The 22,813-nt window shown below is 36.6% G+C and overlaps 2 protein-coding genes across 2 annotated transcripts; one reads left to right on the top strand and one right to left on the bottom strand.

Moving 5' to 3' along the window:
* The first annotated feature begins 449 nt into the window (after positions 1-449).
* LOC105345822 (tyrosine aminotransferase) lies at positions 450-16,963 on the top strand. The gene is made up of 11 exons (XM_011454139.4): positions 450-592; positions 3,814-3,973; positions 4,754-4,858; positions 5,723-5,790; positions 7,320-7,478; positions 8,896-9,087; positions 14,141-14,223; positions 14,429-14,495; positions 14,820-15,032; positions 15,483-15,581; positions 15,766-16,963. Exons 2-11 carry the CDS (start codon positions 3,826-3,828, stop codon positions 15,934-15,936), a joined length of 1,305 nt encoding a protein of 434 aa, XP_011452441.3. The 5' UTR covers positions 450-592; positions 3,814-3,825; the 3' UTR covers positions 15,937-16,963.
* Positions 16,964-17,132: 169 nt separating this feature from the next.
* On the bottom strand, positions 17,133-18,707 carry LOC105345847 (E3 ubiquitin-protein ligase TRIM71). Its single transcript, XM_011454163.3, has one exon. It carries the CDS (start codon positions 18,705-18,707, stop codon positions 17,133-17,135), a length of 1,575 nt encoding a protein of 524 aa, XP_011452465.1.
* Between the last annotated feature and the right edge of the window lie 4,106 nt (positions 18,708-22,813).

Genomic DNA, 22,813 nt, shown 5'->3' with positions numbered 1-22,813 from the left:
GTATAAATGTATATTCCAATTTTGTAGTATAAGCTGATAGACATTCTTATATTCTATCATTTCATTGATGAATAGAATCTTCAAATCTTAAAACAAATGTCTACAGAACTACAAAGAGTTACACTTATTTGTATCATCCTTTACGTTGAGAAAAATGGTAGTGACCTTGACCCGACCTTTATGCGAAAACAAAAAGGTCAAATTTGATTAAACTGATAGAATCATTTGGTAATATGATCCGTTGACTGTGTCAAAATTTCATGAATTTCTTATTATAAGAACTATGATTGATAACGAGAAGACTCATTCCTTAAATTTATATACGAAAAATATATACGAAAGAATTTTTTTGATGAGTTAATTTAAATTAATAAAATCACTTCTCAATTTGTAATATGCTGCTTCTTTTTCTTGCTTCATGTCTAAATAAGTTGTTTCCCCATAGGTATCTAGTTTGCCGATAGGTGGCAAAGCTGTGCTGCCCGTCCCACTTTTCTGACCAATGAAATTGTTATCAGACGTTCAACCTTTTCCGAAGTCAAGGACGGAAATATACAAGCAAGTGAAATAAGAAGGTTTCATCACTAAAAAGGTATTTAAAACAATATTTTTATAAAACTCATTAGATCCTTTATTTTATGGATACTTTTAACGTATAATGTCACCAAAACAACACACGAACAACGAATTTTTATGTCGTTTTGTTTGTAAAACATGATCGGGTGAATGATTGTTTACACATTAACTGATTAATGATGTTTACGCGTTGGTCGAACACACGTGCGCAGTTTCTATTGCGTTATCAATAAAATCGTCCAAATGTGCTGCATAAATATCTTGGGACAGATTTTATATAACGTGAATAGTTGTGTGTTCACTATCTTGTTATAAATCCAATTTAATTTGTACGGCAAATTGACATAACGTTAAATTGGCAAAAAAGATGATGGAATGAAAAAGTATAATTTATCTAAAATTCTAAATGCTTTCTTTAATGGTCCACATTAGTATGTGGGCAATGCAGAAAATACCTTGGGCTTACATCGCACTGTAAGTCACACCAGTTATCCTGGGGAAAATCGTTCTACCGTTTGATTTTAGTCATCTTACGTAACTGAATCAACTAAGATAGGATTTTACTTTTAATGTAATTTTAATGTATCCTCACATGTCTTTTTGAATTTCTCAGAAATAATTTTCACATGCTGATTTAAACTAAAAAGATATTAATTTTTTTACAATCAGAAAGTTAATAGACTTATATTACATAGTAGCTCAAAAGTCTGTTGCCAGTTTATGGAGTTTGTGTTTTTTTCAATGTAACTAAAACTTTTGAAAGCAAAGTTTTTTTATTATCAAAACTTGCAAGAAGTATCCTTAGTTGTTCATCTATATAAGACTCTCGCGTACAGTTATAGTTTTCTCCTCACCAGCTGAGTGTCTGTTTGATCCTGATCAGGCAATCTGTTACATCACTCCACCAGGTTAATCCCCAGGATGTGGATCATACAGTAGAGTTAGCATGTCATTACTGAGTACAGGCTCTCCACTGATTGAATGAATCAGTAGATAAAAAGAACCAGCTAGCCTATTATTTATTACTGTATTTACATCCAGGGAAATTAATTAAGAAAAGTGGTTGTTGTTCATGGAACATTATGAACAGCTAAAGGTCTGTCCCAAGATATTTTTGCCGCATATTTCCTTAAATTATTCGATATTTATAAATACCTCTTGGTTCAGACGGTGTTCATTCAATAGTATGAAAAAATCCCAAAGGTTCCCCTTTGAAACGCCCCCTCTAGCTTGTCGGGTATCAATACACGGCTAAAAATAAAAAGTACGGGGGTTTTCCATTGCCAAGGAGATGAAGACGCCCGGATGATAATGTTGAAAAATTGCACGAGGTGTCCCGAGTACTTCTGAATGGAGAAAAGATGTCAACATTCCCCATTATAAATCTTCGTAGGAAATCTATTTTCGTTCCTGTGAATTTTTACGAGAGAAAAATGATAATGTGTGAATGAAGTTATCTTGGGAATTTTCCCTTTCATCACTCCACCAGGTTAATCCCCAGGATGTGGATCATACAGTAGAGTTAGCATGTCATTACTGAGTACAGGCTCTCCACTGATTGAATGAATCAGTAGATAAAAAGAACCAGCTAGCCTATTATTTATTACTGTATTTACATCCAGGGAAATTAATTAAGAAAAGTGGTTGTTGTTCATGGAACATTATGAACAGCTAAAGGTCTGTCCCAAGATATTTTTGCCGCATATTTCCTTAAATTATTCGATATTTATAAATACCTCTTGGTTCAGACGGTGTTCATTCAATAGTATGAAAAAATCCCAAAGGTTCCCCTTTGAAACGCCCCCTCTAGCTTGTCGGGTATCAATACACGGCTAAAAATAAAAAGTACGGGGGTTTTCCATTGCCAAGGAGATGAAGACGCCCGGATGATAATGTTGAAAAATTGCACGAGGTGTCCCGAGTACTTCTGAATGGAGAAAAGATGTCAACATTCCCCATTATAAATCTTCGTAGGAAATCTATTTTCGTTCCTGTGAATTTTTACGAGAGAAAAATGATAATGTGTGAATGAAGTTATCTTGGGAATTTTCCCTTTCATCGATTTTAATTGCACTTCTTTCACAGGTATGTGTATTTTTATTAAAAATCATTCAAATATGCAGCATAAATATCTTGGGACAGACTATAGCAATATAAGGAGCAAAAGTTATGTCTTACCAGATGGATCCAGTTAAAACTTTATGATCAATACAATCATCTGCATAGCATGATCAAATGAGGAAATTCTATGATAAAAATAAACTATAACATACTTTCTTTGGTGGTTCATATGGAAATTAATGTTTGTAATTTAAAATGCAGATAAATTTAAATCATGTATTAACCTGTAGATGCATCATTTGTTCACATGCCCTTTTCTTCAGCCATCAGTTGCTAGGTGATAGGAATTATATCATAGGAATTTGTCAACAAAAAGTAAGCTTAGGTACATGTATGATAAAAAAATAATGAAATATGTAATTTTCCCATTTAAAAAAAGTGGCTTTGTATATGGATATGTATATGCAAAATAGTTAGGCTATTAATGATCTACATCAATTACCGGAATCAGAATGTGTGTGTGTGTGTGCGTGTGCATGTGTGTGTGTGTGTTGTAATCACTGATACTGCTCATATTTGCAACAATGATGTTCATTTTTGTCTGACAATTGGAACACCGATTGGCATAGGCGTCGGAACTGGGGGGGCTAGGGGGGGCTTAGCCCCCCCATTTTTTTTGCAAAGTTATACCTAACCATTATAAACATAGCATGATAGAGGGTTCAGCCCCCCCACTTTTTTCTCGCAGGAAAGACTATTGTTCCTAAATTTACCTTGAAAGATTGAGAGGTTAGATTCAGAAGCATACTAGCCCCCCCCCCCCCCCCCCCCCCCCCCCCCCCCCCACGGATTAGGAATTTCATGATTTTGGAGAAAAAAAAATTTGGGTAAGTAAATTTTTTTTTGGAAGTATAGTATACTCCCCCCCCCCCCCCCCCCCCCGGATTAGGATTTCCATGATTTTGGGAATAACTTTTTTCTCAATATTTCTGAGGATTAGTCTAGCCCCCCCACTTTCAATTTGCTTCCGACGCCTATGATTGGTGTGACTTATTGTTCTGTACATCAGACAATACCAGGATTTAATGAATTTGTTAAAAATTGTTTTAAATAGTGAATAAAAAATATATAGATGACTGTAATGCATTTACATGCTGTTATATTTTATACCTACAGATAAGCAGCAATATGTCATCCAAAAGTAAGAAAATGAGAATGAACTGGGAGGTGCCAGCATCCAAGATGTCTCACCAGACATTTAATCCAATCCGCAACATCGTGGATACAATGAAGCTAACGCCCAATCCAGATAAAGAGATGATAGCTTTATCCATTGGTAAGCTTTACATTTCATACAGACAGTTCAAAAATGTTTTTTATAATAAACGGTGTATGCATACAGCCTTAACAACAAAACATTTTTTCTGTTGAGCTTTATGTCTCCAGTTGAATAATATTGGTGGGTTTTTTTTTCATTTTTCTTTGACTTCATCTGTTTTCCTTCAAATTATGTTGAATATGTTGTTGCATGGATAATCAAAGAGTTTTTGTCACCAAAAATATACTGTAAACCCCCACCACCTCCTTGCCTCCTTTCCAAAACAGACAATGGCAGGGGACCATATAAAAATGAGAATATAGGCAACTAAATATTATGTAGGGTAAAATAAATGCAACAGTTGAAATTGGAATATTAACAAATCAAAGTAAAATTGTTTCACTTATGAATTATGATATTGCTTATTACCAAGAACATTGTTTAGATAACTGGTTTTTACAAATTTGACCAAATGCAAATAAGTTAAATATTAGGAAAAGTTAGAATTGATAACAAATCCAATATGCTTTATGATACATGATTTAACAAGTGTCAACAACAAGATTGAAGTGAATATCATTGTTAACATAAACTAATAGGTGGCCTTAGCTGAGCATTCCCCTGAGATATAAAATGAAATAGTTTTCCTCTCTCATAAGAATATTATTGATTGAAAGACCTGACCATATGTCTCCCTCTAGCTGTTATTGATTATAAAAGTGGCCAGTGAATGTTGTTAAATGCAGGTATACATGTATATTGAATGGTTCTGAGCCTGTTTTATTATTCGTGTTACAGGAGACCCGACTGTGTTTAACAACCTCCCGATCCCAGAGCACATCAACAAGTGTGTGGTGGACAAGATCCATGGTCAGAAACATAATGGCTACAACCCTTCCATAGGTATGACTTATCAATATAAGTAAATGTGTGTAACTACAACCCTTCCATAGGTATGACTTATCAATATAAGTAAATGTGTGTAACTACAACCCTTCCATAGGTATGACTTATCAATATAAGTAAATGTGTGTAACTACAACCCTTCCATAGGTATGACTTATCAATATAAGTAAATGTGTGTAACTACAACCCTTCCATAGGTATGACTTATCAATATAAGTACATGTGTGTAACTACAACCCTTCCATAGGTATGACTTATCAATATAAGTAAATGTGTGTAACTACAACCCTTCCATAGGTATGACTTATCAATATAAGTACATGTGTGTAACTACGTATAGCAACACGTTCATATAGATCCTTAGTCTATGAAAAACAATGGCTACGACCCATCCATCAGCAAGATTTCTTGAGTATTAATGATTACATGTGGTAACATGTACATATAGATCTCTAAGTAGAAAAAAGTGACTACAACCCATTTATTAGTACAATATATTATTGCATACCAGGTATTAATGACTACATGTAGAAGTTAGCAACAGGTTCGTATAGATCTTTAGTTAGAAAACTTTTAAAAATTTAATAGCTTCAACCCATCTATTGGTAAGACAGGAGGGATACATAATTACGATTATTTCAAACATTTACCACATGCATATTGTGCCTTGTACAATACCACAGAATAGATGCAAAGAAAGTTTCCAAAATTGTTGTGGAAACTATTTAATATGTTGTAAATTATATGCACAATGGATGCCCTAGATACATGTGTTATTAATTTATCAGTCGACAGCTTCTCGTATTTCATGTCTTAAATAAAATTACAATTTTAATGGACCTGATAGTGTTGTTTTGTCAGGCTATGAAGATTCCCGCGCGGCAGTGGCAAAGTACTCGTCTACACCAGGCAAAGAGCTAACCGCAAAGGTAACTATCACTACATCAGCTACATTTATCAGTCTCAGTATAATGTCTTCAAACATGTCAGCATCGACATCTAAATCACCTCAGTACAGCTGATGATTAGGACACAGAATACAAACTAATTAAAAGTTAGCAGTGGCTTGCCACAGACCAATATGTCAACATTCTGAAGGCCACAAGTACTGTATTCGAAATTCATATAACTGCATAAGCATTTTCATGGAACAATTAATTAAAATATGTATGTGCTTTGTTTTTGTCTCGATAAAACAGTTAACGATTGATGCAATTACCGGTATGTAGGAAATATGTATACTTTATGGTAGGACATGTCCATGCAACATTAAATGCTTAAAAATGTCATTAAACCCTTTCTATGTGTTTAAAGCGGTGGATGTAATGTTTGTAAATCTTTGGCAATCTAGTCAGAAATTACTGTATATGATTTGTATACTAACTACTGGGCTGTAAAGTACCTAAATGATGTTAAATACCAGATTAAGATATAAAAAAAAAAACTCTAGCTGTGAATCGGTCCTTGATAATAGAAATGAATTATTCATTGTGTAATTTAAATTATACAAACTTACAGTGTAAATCCACATAAAAAATTTATTTTGCTATTGCCCATTAACATTCCATACTGTACAGGTTGGAGAGGTTTCGACTTAGCTATTTTAAGAAGTTCATGAAAAATTCGGCTATGCCTGATGTTGTTTATTCTCAAAGTTTAACATTTGAGTTTAGAAAGTTTTTCTATGACAAAATCTTAATTATCAGTCTGAAGAATAAATTCGGGAAGATGAACGGCTCCGTCAGTAATTTACTGTCACCTTTTCTATTAATGATCCTACACTTTCAGATAGAAAGGAGATGAAACAACTGAGAGATTAGTGTGGTAGGTCTCAGAATGTCAAAGAAAATTCGTTTTTTATTGACAATGATCAAACTATCAAATTCAATAAAATCTAGCCATGTCTTTTCTGTTTAAATGTCAAGGCCAATGTACAATGATTCGGAGGATGAAATATTTGTCAAAATGAACGGAGTAGATATTTATATATGTTTTTATAACTCAGTTTTGTTTCAGGTTCTGATAAATTACGTAGCATTCCCAGCCAGACGATAAAATTTAAAATCATCCAGAGTAAATATTACATTTTCATTTACTATATATCATTTGTTGTAACTTTTACCAAAAATGATGTGTGTGGATCAAAATTGACATTTGTCATTGAAAAACATATATATACTTTGTATATAAGTAAGACCGTAATACAATTATAAAATAACTCTTTCCTGATTCATTTGTTTTTAGTTAAAAAAAAATTTCTACCAGGTATGCTTTGGAAATGATTTGCATTTTAATGAGAGCTAGAGGAATTTTATGTAAACAAGTTGTTATCATACAGTTATAGATTTGTCATCACTCGACATGTTTTGTCACATTGCTATATATAACCTGCATTCATTGCCATACTGACCCCAGTGAGTTGAATGTTGCCCTGAGCTGTCACATTTTTCATTGACAGGATGTCGTTCTTACTGGCGGCTGCTCCATGGCCCTTGACCTGTGCATCTGCGTCCTAGCGAATCCCGGACAGAACATCCTGGTCCCTATGCCGGGCTTCTCCATCTACAAGACACTGGCCGAGTCACATGGCATCCTAGTCAAGCACTACAACCTCAGGGTACTGTGATGTTCAGTAGTCTCCCTTGTGTACTGTAGATTCCCTATTTTACGCAAAAACTTAATTCCGCAATTCAACTGTTTTGCATCAAATAGCAAGAATATAAAAACGCAAACACTGATTTTTTACTTAGTTTAAACCTGTCTGAAAAATAAAAGCGAGATTTTAAAATTGGCAAAATTAGCTTCTCTCGATTTTACGCAGATATTAATTCCTCATATTTAAATAGGAATCTTCAGTATTAGTGCAGTGGAATTGTTAGAATTGATGGTGTCCTAATTTTCATGGAATTTGTGGGTACCCGTAGGGTTGGATACCGTTAAGGATGAAACGGTACGATACCATACCGGTATTTTTGAAACGATACGGTATTTTTAACGATACGGTTCTATACCTCAATAAATGAGAATGATAATTATTTTTTTCAATAAATGTGTTTTTGATCTTTCAGTGTTATAATTTATATAGATAGTATACAATAACATATGAGCTTACAAACTATGTTTATTCTTCAATCTTTTAATAAAAGATTAACAAACAAATAAATTGAATCTGATTCTCAGATGTTTAGTAAAGTTCCTTGTGTTTTCCCCCATGCAAAATAACTGGCAATGGTTGCAAACACCACAATCTGATTTCCTACTGAAATGAGACTAGACAGCCAAGCGGTTTACCCGGTTGCCAGCCATTGTTTGGTCGCACTAATTGACGAAATATCAGAAAATAGAACAGAAATAAATAAAACACTTTTGCGCTATTTTGTCTTTTTAATTTACATTTATTGTCAGAATAAAATTTAAACACTATCATTAAATGTATTTTAGTTTTTAAAAAAAATTATGTATTGATTTATTAAAGAATTGGCCGTCGAATCAAGTATCGCACTAAGAATGATAAAGCGCATATTTCGTTAATTAGCCTATCCTTTTAATACGCAGAGAATTCGATTTTAGCGAGTCTGTATTCTTTTTTTTAAAAATCATTTTAAGTGTATAAAAAGGTTTCAAAGATCCAGAAATACTGTTATTAGTACCAGTATTAAATGAAACGGTATTTTTTTAAAGCAACTATTCGGTACGGTATTGGTACCGTGTACTGGTATCCAACCCTAGGTACCCTAACAATTAATGACACACAAATTTTTCTTTTTCTATATGTACAAGGGAATCCTTGAAATTACATCCCCTTAAACCAATATAAAAAGTTAACAGTCCATGAAAATTAATCCCTACAAATTTAAATGATTCCACATTATGAGATATAATACATTCTTATGAAAAAAGATTGAAAATGTTTAAAAAGCTTACATCTCTAGTTGTTTTTATCATAACACAATGAATATGCTATATTTCATAAGGATTGCTTTTGTTATCTTGTAAAAATGTACTTGTCTGTGAAAGTTTTGATTTAATTGTAGCCTGAAAAGAACTGGGAAGTTGATCTGGATCACTTGGAGTCTTTGATTGACGACAAAACGGCCACGATTCTCATCAACAACCCGTCCAATCCCTGCGGCTCTGTGTTCAGTCGCAATCATCTCCTGTCAATTCTAGAGCTGGCCAAAAGACACAAAGTGCCAATCATTGCTGACGAGATTTATGAACATTTTGTAAGTTATTAATTTTTATGCAAATTTTTGTGATTTTTTACTTAATGTTTAAAAGTATTTCCATGTTATTGTTAGATAATGTATTTAGTGCCACCCTGTATATTGTGCACAAGTAGTGCTTACGTCATTAGTTGTTGAGTTTTGAATAAACACATAAAACCTAACATGGTGTCAGAAGCTGGCGTATTCGAAGCCACAATTTCCACAAACAGAAGCAAGACAACACCAATCGAGTGATTATTTCGTCGAAAGAGCTTCATATCTACCTCAGGCTCAAGTGGTAACGTTGCATATTTACCCAACGACACTGAAATTTCGCTTTAAAGTTTGTCACGCTGGTGAGCACGTTTTCTACGGCGGCCATTTGCAATCAGATTTGAACTTATTTATTTATCAGAAAAGTCTGAGAGTTTGACAACATTTTATGTTAGTGTGCATCAGAAATACAATATCAACTGCATAATAGTGTATTGATAGCAGTATTTGCATTTTTATACCGAACGATCGATTCTGGGAAAAAACTACGGTGTGCAGTTGGTGACATTTCAAAATGTCTGTAGTGCGAAGTGAATTACCGATTCCTTTACCTATGAATGTGAAGGGAGACCTCAAAGGGAACTGGAAATTCTTTAAATCACAATGGATGAATTATGAAATAGCCACAGGCCTGGACAAGAAACATGATGCAATCAGGATAGCAACATTATTAACGGTCATTGGCAAAGATTGTTATCATATTTATGAGAACTTAAACCTCACGGAAGAAGAGAGACAGGATATAGCAGCAGTTATAGAAGCACTTCAAAAACACTTTACACCAAAGACAAATGTTATCTATGAAAGATATATCTTCAATACAAGTGATCAACTGCCCAATGAAACACTAAATGACTACATCTGCAGGCTGAGAGAACTTGCGAAGTCGTGCGAATTTCGAAACATGACTGATGATATGATACGTGATCGTCTAGTGTTAGGGACCAAAGACACAGCATCAAGAGGCAGAATGTTAAGAGAAGCCGACTTAACACTGGACAAAGCTATAACAATGTGTTTGACAAGCGAAAGAACTTCATCATAGCTGCAGAAGTTAGAACACAACACCAGTCATACAGCCAATTCAGAACAAGCAGAAGTGAAATACGTCAGTTCAAAAGGAGACAAAGCCTATAAACCCAGAGGAAAACATCCATTCAAAGGTCAAGGGAAGAAACAGCAGAAGACTGTACAGCCAAAGAACAGTGCAATGGTTATTAAGTGCAAGTACTGTGGAGGCACACATCCACGAGACAGAGACAAATGCCCAGCTTTCGGACATACATGCTGGAAATGTAAGAAGAAGAATCACTTTCCAAAAGTTTGTAAACAGACTACTGTGAACAGTATCCAAGATGAAGACACAAGTGACTCAGACTCTGATTCTCTATATGCTGTGAATTCTTCGTCTGGAAAACAGTGGTTCGTAAAAATCCACATGAGTGCTAGTGGAAACAGTTCTAATGTTACCTGTCAATTGGATAGTGGGTCTACCTGCAACGTAATAAACTTTAGGCAGTACGCTCAAATCATGCAAAGAGGCGACCCCCCACTGAAACCTACCGAGAAGACACTAAAGCTCTACGGAGGGAAATCGAAACTCATTCCACTTGGCATTGCAACCTTGAAATGCCGGGTGATCCAGTCTGGAAAAACAGAAAATCTTGACTTTTATGTAGTCGAGATGGACCAGACACCTATCCTCTCAGCAGAAGCTTGTGAAAAACTTGGATTACTGACTGTCAATGTAGTTCACAAGCTGACAGCTACGTCATCACAATTTAAGCCAATGTCCAAGGAACAAATTCTTGATGAGTTCAAGGATGTATTTGAAGGACTTGGTGAGTTTGAAGGCGAGTACCACATTGAACTTGACCCAACAGTGAAGCCAGTACAGAGACAGCCAAGAAGGGTACCGCAAGCTCTTAAGGGAGAAATTAAGGCAAAAATTGAATCTCTAGTCAAAAGAGGTGTTCTCAAGAAAGTGTCATCACCCACAGATTGGATTAGTAACATGGTTGCTGTCAAAAAGCCTGGTAAACTGAGACTGTGCATCGACCCCAAAGACTTAAACTCTGCTATTAAAAGACCACATTACCAAATGCCAACTGTAGATGATATTCTACCTAAGATATCAAAGGCCAAAGTGTTCACGGTGATGGATGCAAAAGAAGGTTTCTGGCACGTGAAGCTGGACAAGGAATCCAGTCTACTCACCACATTCTGGACTCCATTTGGAAGATACCGCTGGACACGTTTACCATTTGGACTCTCATCAGCACCAGAGGAGTTCCAACGAAAGCAGCATGAAGTATTAGAGGGCCTTCAACATACAGAGGTCATTATGGATGATATCTTGGTCTATGGATCTGGTGAGACTATGGAAGATGCAATTAGGGATCATGATTTTCACCTACAAGCGCTTCTTCAAAGAGCACGTGAAGTAGGTCTGAAACTCAACAAGGAGAAGTTAAAGCTGCGACTCACTTCTGTCAAGTATATGGGTCAGATACTTACCTCTGAAGGAATGTGCCCTGATCCAGATAAGGTGAAAGCTGTTGTCGAGATGCCACGACCCAAGAATGTTAAAGATGTTCAGAGACTTATTGGACTTGTGACTTACCTATCCAAATACTTACCACACTTATCTGAAACTTGTGAACCTCTACGCAGACTTACCGTTAAAGATACCTTATGGCACTGGGAGTCACAACAAGAAAATGCATTTAAAGCAATAAAGCAACTAGTCAGCACTGAACCAGTGTTAAAGTACTATGACGTGAATGAGGAAGTGACTATTCAATGTGATGCATCTGAAGTTGGTTTAGGTGCAACTCTAATGCAGCAAGGGCAACCAGTTGCGTATGCGTCCAAAGCGTTATCTCAGACAGAACAACGCTATGCCCAAATTGAGAAAGAATGTTTGGCAATAGTGTTTGCATGTGAGCATTTCGATCAGTACATCTATGGCAGAGACCTTATGACAGTCCAGTCTGATCACAAGCCCTTGGAGACAATTTTCAAGAAATCCTTATTAGCAGCTCCAAAACGTCTTCAAAGGATGCTACTTCGTCTCCAGAAGTACAATCTACGAGTAACATACACCAAGGGAAGCGAACTTTATATAGCAGACACTCTGTCAAGAGCCTTTGTGACGGATACCGAATACATTTTCAACGCATTTTTGCAAGAAATCTCACAGATTAATCAAAGTGAATGGATTCCAAAGATCAGCCATTCAAGATTTCAGCAGATCAGAGAGATGACTAACAGTGATCCAGTACTACAAACACTCAAGACTGTCATACTTACCGGCTGGAATGACCGTCAAGAAGATGTCCCAGTAGCAGTCAGAGACTATTGGAACATACGTGACGAGTTAACGGCTCAGGATGGATTGATCTATAAGAGCAACAGAGTCGTGATACCAAAAGTTCTTCGCCCTGAGATGCTCAGTAGAATTCATTCAAGTCACCTTGGAACTGAATCATGTTTAAGGAAGGCAAGAGATGCAGTTTTTTGGCCTAATATGTCAGCTGAGCTACGCGACTTCATATCAAAGTGCAGCACTTGCAACAAAATGCAGGACCAACAATCAAAGCAGCCTCTTATCACACATGATGTACCAAAAATACCATGGACAAAGTTAGGAGTTGATATCTTCACTTACCAAAACCAAGACTATCTAGTTACTGTGGACTATTTTAGTGATTTCTTTGAGCTAGATATCCTAACAGACACATCAGCAATGACCGTAATAGATTGTCTCAAGCAACAGTTTGCTCGCCATGGGATTCCGGATACCGTTATTTCTGATAATGGACCTCAGTTTAAATCTGCAGACTTTCACACCTTTGCTTGTGATTGGGAATTTGAACATTCTACTTCATCACCATATCACAGCCAATCTAATGGCAAGGCAGAATCAGCTGTGAAAATTGCAAAGAAATTAGTGAAGAAGTGTATTTCTAGCAAGACTGATATCTGGAAAGCAATTCTAGATTGGCGAAACACTCCTACAAAGGATATGAATTGTAGTCCCGTCCAAAGACTGATGTCTAGGAGGACAAGACATTCCTTACCAACAGCCGCTGCTCTTCTTGAACCAACTATCAGCACAAATACCCATGAAAAGATCATGCGTAAGAGACAACTTTCAAAACAGCAGTATGACAAACATACTAAGGACCTTCCAGAACTACAGATTGGACAAAACGTTCGAATGAAGAAACACCCGAATGATAAATACTGGCAGTTTGGAACATGTACCCAGTCTCTCGGGAACAGGTCATACCTCATCGACTTAGATGGAAAGTCATACCGCAGAAACAGAAGAGAGATGCGCCCAACCAAGGAGGCTCATGATGCAGAAAGAACAGATCCTTTACCCTACAAGCCGGAGGATGATCCACTCATGATTACAAATGAACGTCCCCAGTACGAGAGTGTGAAGCAGCCTATTGCTCCAGAACCACAAACCGCATTTGGATCTTCAAGAGAGACTATCACATCTCCCGCAAGTGACAATAATTGTGCAGTGAATGCTTCAACTAAATTGCGTGGCAGCTCAAGAATTGCCAGATTACCATCAAAGTTCAAGGACTTCATTATGAATTAAGATACATACAAACAGTATGAACTTTTAATTGAAATGTGCATTTTTTTTTCTTTCGTTTTAAAGAAAGGGGGATGTTAGATAATGTATTTAGTGCCACCCTGTATATTGTGCACAAGTAGTGCTTACGTCATTAGTTGTTGAGTTTTGAATAAACACATAAAACCTAACAGTTATCTGTAGTTATATCTTCAAGGGATCGTTCTGGCCAAAAGATTGTTTGTTTTATAAGGTTGTATTATTTCTCTAATATAAAAATATTTACTTATTAATTTTAATTATTTGCTTTATTGGTGTTTCTTAGAATCTATCTTAGTTATTTTACATTGCTTGAATTAGCCAACACTAGTGGAATGCTCTCTCTGTGTACTAAGTGAATGATTGCATGGTTGATTTTTACAGGTATTTTCTGGGAACGAGTACCACTCTCTGGGGTCACTGTCAGATGATGTCCCCATTTTGTCTTGCAGTGGTCTGACAAAGCGGTAAGAGTCATGTGACCCCCATAAGTACTGTGACCTACATACATGTATGTAGCTGTAAAAAAAGAATTTGAAGGAGGCTGCCTGTGTTCACTGAATATATTATATTAAATATTCTCTGCAAACTGATTCATCAGTTAATGTTATCAGTAATTGTTAAAAAAAGAGTTGACAGTTTGTTCATATGTCAAGTCTTGTCTTTGTCTAGGTTTTTAGTCCCAGGGTGGAGACTCGGATGGATTGTTATCAATGATCACCATGACACATTTACAGAGGTAAGGAACTCTCAAACATTTCTCATTGAGGGATGTCATTTGTATGAAACAGATCTACATCTGTAAATAATACTATAGTATAACGCATACTTCAAGGTCTAAATTTTTGGTAATAAGGAATATCTATCTCGTATTGCAGGAAAAAAATTACAGGACAAACTTCTGATCATTTATCAGTTAACATATATCATAACTTTGATTGTTTGAATATGTGCATGATCATTTTTGAAAAGAAGCTTATGTTGATGTTTTGGAGTAGGTGTTTTAAATAGTTACTTATCTTGATTTCTCAGTCGTTGTAATCTGTAATCTGTAACTGATTAGGTGCGAGCAGGTTTAGTCAGATTGTCCCAGCGTCTCTTGGGTCCTAATTCGATCGTCCAAGCTGCTCTCCCAGAGATATTGTCGGCCACCCCACAGCATTTCTTTGATGAAACTGTACAGTATGTGGAGGAAAATGCCAGAAACTTCTACAACAGGATCAGCAAAGTACCTGGACTGAGACCAGTGGAGCCCCAGGGAGCTATGTACATGATGGTATGTAAGGTTTGGAAGCTATGTATATGTTGGTATATGAGAAAAGTTCTATCACTGAAATTTTTTGCAGGGTAATTTTTCTTGCCAAAAGCAATTCCTACACTATATTCTAAATTTTGGATACAAACTCAAAAAATTCCATAAAAAACTTCAAAAATAAAATTACAGTATGTCCACAGGTGCTTCAAGACAGGACCTAACATACACACCCCAAAAAATAATTTCAATAGCCGGTACAAAACATAACCAAATTTTTTTTGTAAACAACAAATAACTAATGATTTTTTAAAAATCCTTACGGTAACTCCCCTCGTGTATATTAAAAAAAGGGGGGAAGTTCGTCCCCAGGCACTTGTGAGAATAACAAGTGCCAGGTTAATTGTTGATGTAAACATTGGTGCTGTGGAACATTGGTGTTGAATCTGTACGTTTGAAATCTCTGTGTTGTAGATCGGCATCGACATTGATTGTTTTCCTGGCATTAAGGACGACGTGGATTTTACAGAGAGGATGGTCAAGGAACAAAGTGTCTTCTGTCTACCTGCCCAGGTAATTTTGTAATTCAAGAAATATTCATACTGGTATTTATTATTAAATTGTATTGTTTAAAAACTTCTGTTATAAACCATATTTTTATAGAATTGATAGATCTTGTTCTACTAAAATATATGTTATTCATTTTTATATCCTTTTGCTATGATAAACATAAACAGCTTTATATTTACTTCCTCAGTGTTTCCAGTTTCCAAACTTTTTCCGAGTTGTACTTACCATTCCCAAGGCTAAAGTGTCCACTGCCTGTGAGAGGATCGAAGAATTTTGTAAGAAACACTATTGTCCAAGTAAAGCAACCAATGGCAGCACAGGGAGTGACAAACTGACCAATGGCAGTGGTTCTCATTGAGCTCATCCAAATAATGCATCGGACAGGAAATCAGAGATGAATCATCATTCTCTTTCTCCACATGTTTATCCATTTGAGGAATTCTTTAACAAGATCAATTAAAATTCTGCAAAAATCCATCATTTGCTAATGATTGTTTCACTTTGTGCCAAACTTAAACGAATATGTCAAGGCAAACTGAACCTGGCATTCCAGTCACCTGTATTCTTTTAAAACAATGTTTAACTATCACCATTAACTGATGTATTTCTTTGTTTTTCTTTTTACGAACTTTTACTGATATCAATGATATTTGTTCTGCGTACAGTATTCTCTTCACAATATGTTGATTGATGCCAACCTGTTTATTGTATATACGCGTACAATTATATTGGGAGATTTTTTAGGATTACATATGGGTTACATTTATAGTATTTATGTTGGTGTTTTTGGTTTTATTTTATAAACCAACAGTAAGTCATTGTCCTGTTAGAGATGTTTTTTTTACTTCTTTCCTATCCTGATTATGAACAAAATGAATTGCTGTAAAAGATCATGTGATATGTATTAAAGTCTTTGACTTTATCAGATTATACCGGTAGGTATTGCTTTTATAATAACGTAGTTTATTTTGTTATTTTCTTTGTCTATTGTACAAATATTTTTTATAAAATCATGACTTGGTATTTTAAAGGAATTTTTTTGTATTGCAAATTGGCTCTAATTCAACATTAGAGTCATCTCCCTTAGATCTGATGTATTTACTATTTTTAAAAGAGGAGGCAAGCAATCTCGCGAGTCCTCTACATCTGTTTGACAATCTTAGCACATTTATGTAATGTAAACTTTTACTGATTGCATGAAAGGTTGCATTATGACAGATTTTTGTTTTATTTTTTAGCATTAAGTAGAGATCCAGAGTGTATCTACTCTGTGGTCATTTGTGAATAGACCAAACATTTTGTTGACAAGATTTGTTTGTTGAAAAAATATCAATTATCTTACGTTTGTTTTTGTCTTGTTGGAAATAAAATGAAGTTTAATGCAAGTGTTTTGTTTCTTTTAATTTCAACATAAGTATACATAAGTATAAATGTACATTAATCGTAAAGTACTATAAAACAAAAACTTCAGTTAATTAAAAAAAAAACTAATGTTACTCATCATTCATGTTAGTAACAGGTAAATGCAAAATTTTGAGCCAAACGTGACAAGAGTTACTTAATATGTTTGACCTTAAATATTTTGACGAGGCCATAGTACCCTCCAATCCAAAGAACGTCCCTAAATATGGCGATAGAGAAAGGGTACACGAGTCCTTCTTTCTTGGTAATCAGATGGCGGAGGAGCTTGCCGTCCTGATCCAGGATGTGAATGGCGTGACTAGCGCTGTCCGCCACCAGGATGTGGCTCTCCGTATCACAACACACGCCGTTGGGTTTGAAGTCCTTTTTCCCACTCTTTCCTTCATAGATGAACCTGAGGCGTCCATCTTCGTTTAGGACACACAGCCTGCCTGTGTGAGAGCTGGTGTGATCGGCCACTATCAGGTCCTTCTGACTAGAGAGCGTCATCCGGTAGGGCTTGGTGAAGAGCGGAGTCCGCCCGTCCTCCTGGTACTGATACGTAGCGGTCACCTGACCCGTCCGCGTCATCCTCTGCACAACGCGCGTGCTCGAACGGGAACGCGAGTTGGACAGGTTGTCTACCAGCGACAGCAATATTTCTCCATTGGAAGATTTGCACACGCACAGTGGTATTAGGGGTTTCGTGCTAAAGAGGATGTTTATATTGTCTGGGCTTACGGTTCGAACGGTTTTATCCGTGCACGCGTGCACGTGCGTGCCGTCATCATCAATGAAGAAGTCGCGTGAGTAGGCCCCTAATTCCATCATCTGTTTGACCTCTCCGTTCACCGTGACCTCCTTGTTTTGACGAGAGTTGTCACTATAAAGCCAAGCGTTGTTGACAGAGATGGGAACCATTGCAGTAATAGCTTCCGATCCGTTCGTGAATATTCCGATTTCTTTCACGTGAAACTTGTTTTCTGGTTCTTCCACTCTGTACTTCATCAGCATCTTCTTATCATAATCACTGGTGTCTATATGTCCAAACATAGACTCCAACTGCTCCGTCCTCACTTCTCCTTTCTGGAATTTCAGCAAGTTGGCTTCTTCCGGACAGTCCAGTAGCTTTGTTTTACCGAGCAGCGCATTATATTTCTGAACCATAGTGACCAATTCGGCATCCGTGAAATCCCCCGTATTATTTTCCACGACCTCTGTGAAACTCTTGAGGTCAGCGGCATGAGTTTTCAGCTCCGATATTTTTGTCTTCTGCAGCTTCGCAAGATGTCGGCACTTGGACAGGAGTTTCTGAGCCACCTGGGTGACGGCCATTATCAGTTTGTGTTCTTGTTCCTTGATGACCTGCATGCGCCTCGCTGTGGCTTCGTTAATGGAGGAGATGGCCTCCCGAATCTTGGGGAGCTGGGAATCCCTGATGACGCGACACTTGGCCTGTAGAACACTCCGCTGATGTCTGATGTACTTGGGAAGAGCCTCCACTTCGTGGTGTTGGTGGTCGTTGTTGGAGCAGACGAGACAGATCGGCTTGATGCAGCTCTTACACATCAGGATCAGGTCTTCGTCGTGGTGAATATAGCAGTTCTTGAGGTGGGTGGGTTCCCCACGGAACGTTGTCCCCCTGGACGGGATATAGGTCCCCCGGGACAGACGACTGGATGTGGACACCGTCGTCCGTACGGACATTCGACTGGTGGCTCTGTCCATGTTGTTGTATGGCGACCGACTGGGTCTCCAGGCCCCGTGCGTGTGGCGCAGCGGTCTGCAGTATTCTGCTTGACTGAGTCACTAAGCAATCTGCGATCGCTTTGTTTCAAGATATCCAATACACAAAGAACATGACAGGGGGATTTAAATTAAACATGCCTAATCTCCTGAGTGAAAACCAAACTTTGATCTAAATTCGCGTTAATCTGATCTAGTCTCACCATTTCATGCAACCGTCTTTTGGAATGTTCTGTGGATTTTCGAACACATCATTCAAATACCCCTGGTAACCGTATGCATGTTGTTTTCCAACAACAGTCACTCTAAGGTCGTTTTATATGTGCAAAGAGATTCTTGTAATTAATACGAAAGAGCTTTATTAATTAATGTCGTTCATTGGGGATTTACAGACAATTGCGGGTACAATAGATCAGGCATTTGGTCTTTAGATATTAAGAACAATTGCTAAATGATAATCGCATATATCATCGAGGGAGAGGAAGTTTTATTATTCTGATTTTTTCTTCGTCATTGCTTGGATAGCTATCCGTGGGTCCAACCATGTTACCAACGCATTGGTTTAAAAATCGTCTACTCTCGATCGATCGATTGATCAGTATCGATTAGATAGATAGATAGATAGATAGATAGATAGATAGATAGATAGATAGATAGATAGATAGATAGATAGATAGATAGATAGATAGATAGTCGAAAGGGTGGACTGATCGATGAAATGATGGAGAGGACTTGGATCTGATACATACGTTATTCCGCAAAGGTGTAAGCAAGTTTTGACATTTTACAGGAATTCTTGTTTAATTGTTTGATTTTTTAAAGGTGATCAAATCATGAGCCATTGTTTGCTAGACTTTCACCTGTGCCACTAATCCTCATTGTCTCTGTGTTGATATGGAGTTTGACCCCATTGCACGCATGATGTAAGAATGGCACTAATTACATCAACCACCAACAGATGCTGAAATCTTAAACACCTGGAGAACTCTAGATTTATTAGCACTGAGCAGAAATAAAGTCAAAAAACGAAACTAATTCCGGGTTAATGCCGCCGCCTTGCCAGGTGTTGATTCTAGATGATGTCAGAGTTCGGAGTACTTCCAATGCTAACAACCCAAAAGATGAAATAAGCCTGCGATTTCGATTCTTAATATAAATGTCTTGCATTCTTTCATACCAAGCTAAGAAACGGGAGATTTCTGTCAGCTTTTCAACATTCCACAAAAAATTAACATTTTCCACAAGAATTGATGTTCATCAAAATTCTAGTTTTGAATTCTGTTATTGTAGGGTTATGTTGTCGTCTCTGGCGCCTGTTGTACATTTTTGCCCATCCTGTTTGTTCGTACAGACATCTGAACAGTTCTTGGATCGGAAGACGCGGGTTTGATTATGTTTGATAAGTGGGGTTATATCATATCGATTGATTTGGTAGTTGTTTGTAAGGTACATGACTTTTGTTGATGGATCGTTTAATGTTAATTTTCAGATACTTTTGTTGTGTTTTTAGTGCATAATTCCCCGTCAGTCAAAGCATGCAGATTATTCAGCTTTCATTCAAAGCAACGAGTATATGTTGTAGATTCAGATCAAAACTTGCGAAGTTACATTTAAATGATTTGGTTTGTATTGACGTAAAATGTTAGTTTACTGGTGAAAAAATGTATTGTTGGTTGATAATATTGAAAGCTGAATACTTTCATCACATATCATGATGTAAGTCCCATTGGACTGTCTTCAGAATAATTTGTTTATGCAAAAGAAAAGAAATCCGTTCAAATGAAATACTAGTATAGTTCTTTAGATTCATTGATAAGTGCGCGGTTTGCATTCATTTTATGATTTTTCCAACATTTAAAAAAATGACGCATTGTGCAGCTATAGAGATATATTTATGAAAGATAAGAATGGCAAAGGTGCTTAAACAATTCTGTAGGTATCGGCAAAGAATTATAAATACTTTTTTATTTTCATATAAATATATCAAATATCTGAGGGAGAGAGGGCATAATTATTGGTAATTTACAAGACTGCGTGAAATAAATTATCAGAAAATGTGGGCAAACGTGTTCATAGAATGACACAGAAAACGGCAAAAGGGCTTTTTTTCAGAGAAATTTTATAACCTCTACATATTTCAAAAATTTAATATTTAAATAAAAAACGTATAAACCATTGCATGAATTATTTACTTTTGTAATAAATTTATTTATTTTTCAATTTATATTTAAGTTAGTAGTACACTATTCATCGTTGAAGAGACTATCCGGGGAGAATGATTTGAAATCAGAATATGTCGGGGACATTCCAGTACCGTCCGGGGATGGGACGCGCCTGGTCTATTTCAGACCACGATTTAAAATTTGAAATTTAAAACCTTTATAACATTTTCATGAAAATCTGTTCTGTAAAGGAAAATATCCCGGAGTAATTTCTCCCTTAACGAGAAAGATATGAAACCAATATCAAGATTTCCTCAATTTTAATGAATTGTCGCGCCTCTGTACAAAGAAGTTGGTTGATTGATGAGCCAGACGGAGCGTGGTTACAGGAAACCTTCACAAAACACTCCGTGTTAACGGGAATATAGGGTCAGTCGGGGTATCCAACCCCCATAGCACCTGATCCCCAAGCACTGAGCATTGCTTGTATACTCTATCTAAATTGATGTTGTTTTGTAGGCAGTAAAATAGATAGCTGGAGGTTGTCTCAGGCCGTCCGTTGTATCTCGGTTGTTAATGGTTTAATAGGGAGGGGTATAAGCCTCATCGACAGATCAATCGCCCTGACACCTTTATCGGGGGGAATAAATTTATCTGATCCCCCCAAAAATAAACTGGGCAAACCATCCAACAACAGCTTAATTCACTTGTTTGTCCTTTCAGTATTATTCACCAACCTGTAAATAACAGTGAGTTTTTGTTTTTTCCTGAGAGTTGATTTATTAGTGGCGATAGAAAGGTGCGGATCGAGCAGATTCTCCGATTAGAAGGCGCGTAAATTGAGTGTCTTATCGAAGCGATTTATCAGAAACACATCCTACAACGAGCTCCCCTCGGCAGTTTGACAAATTCTGAGTTTGTGTTATTTCTCCTGTTTCTATGTTCCTGGTCAGACTCCCGGGGCTATACAGAGAACAGCCGCTCCCCTGCCGCGTTAAGTACATCACTGATACGACCGGGGGGCTCAGGTATCCCCTAAACGTGTCATCACCCATCAGACCATTCATAGAACTTCTCCTCGATCCCGGAACTATCTCCTGGTCTGAACTCTACTCCCGCGATTCTACCAGGCAGGAAGTATATTGTTTTTGCTAACCAGCACGTCCATGACTTCATTATCATTGCGAGGATTGCCTCGGCTTTCTCTATCGTTTCCCGATCGCTGCTGGTTTATTGGTATTCCTTGAAGAAAGAAATCCCAACTTTGTAAAATACAGCTTTCAATTAGCTTCATTAATTTGGCGGATAATTGCCCTCAAGAACATTTAAATACCTGACAATTATACACAATCGAGTGCACGCTTCTGTAGTAGCATCTGTACCGATTATCAAAGATGAATTAAGAAGCTTTTTGAAATCATAACTTCAATATTATGGGATTCCATAATATCATGCACCGTTCTAGTTTTATTGAAAGCAACCTGAACGACCTATTATTGCCTGGGTCTTTATGGATTCCCTCACATGATACTTACAGATCTTGGAAAGTATGCGATGCGTTTACGATTCATGTGTGTGTTTAAATTCTTATGATATTCAGATGGGAACAAATAAATATCAAATAGAGTTCAAACAGATTTATCGTATTAAATAAATTTAGCCTTTCATTAAGGAAAGTTCAAAAACTGCTGATCTTAAATATACATGTACGTATACACGAAACACCTGTTCTATATGATGTGTGTGTGTGTGTGTATATATATATATATATATATATATATATATATATATATATATATATATATATATATATATATATATATATATATATATATATATATATATATATATATATATATATATATATCTCTATATCTAATTTTTTTTTTACTAAAGTTAGAGGAACGTCGCTAATCATCGTTAAAC

This window comes from Magallana gigas, chromosome 3 (genome assembly GCF_963853765.1).
Source record: "Magallana gigas chromosome 3, xbMagGiga1.1, whole genome shotgun sequence".
NCBI lineage: Eukaryota > Metazoa > Mollusca > Bivalvia > Ostreida > Ostreidae > Magallana > Magallana gigas.
Note: the sequence above shows the minus strand (reverse complement) of the source record. Positions and strands in the feature narration are given on the sequence as shown.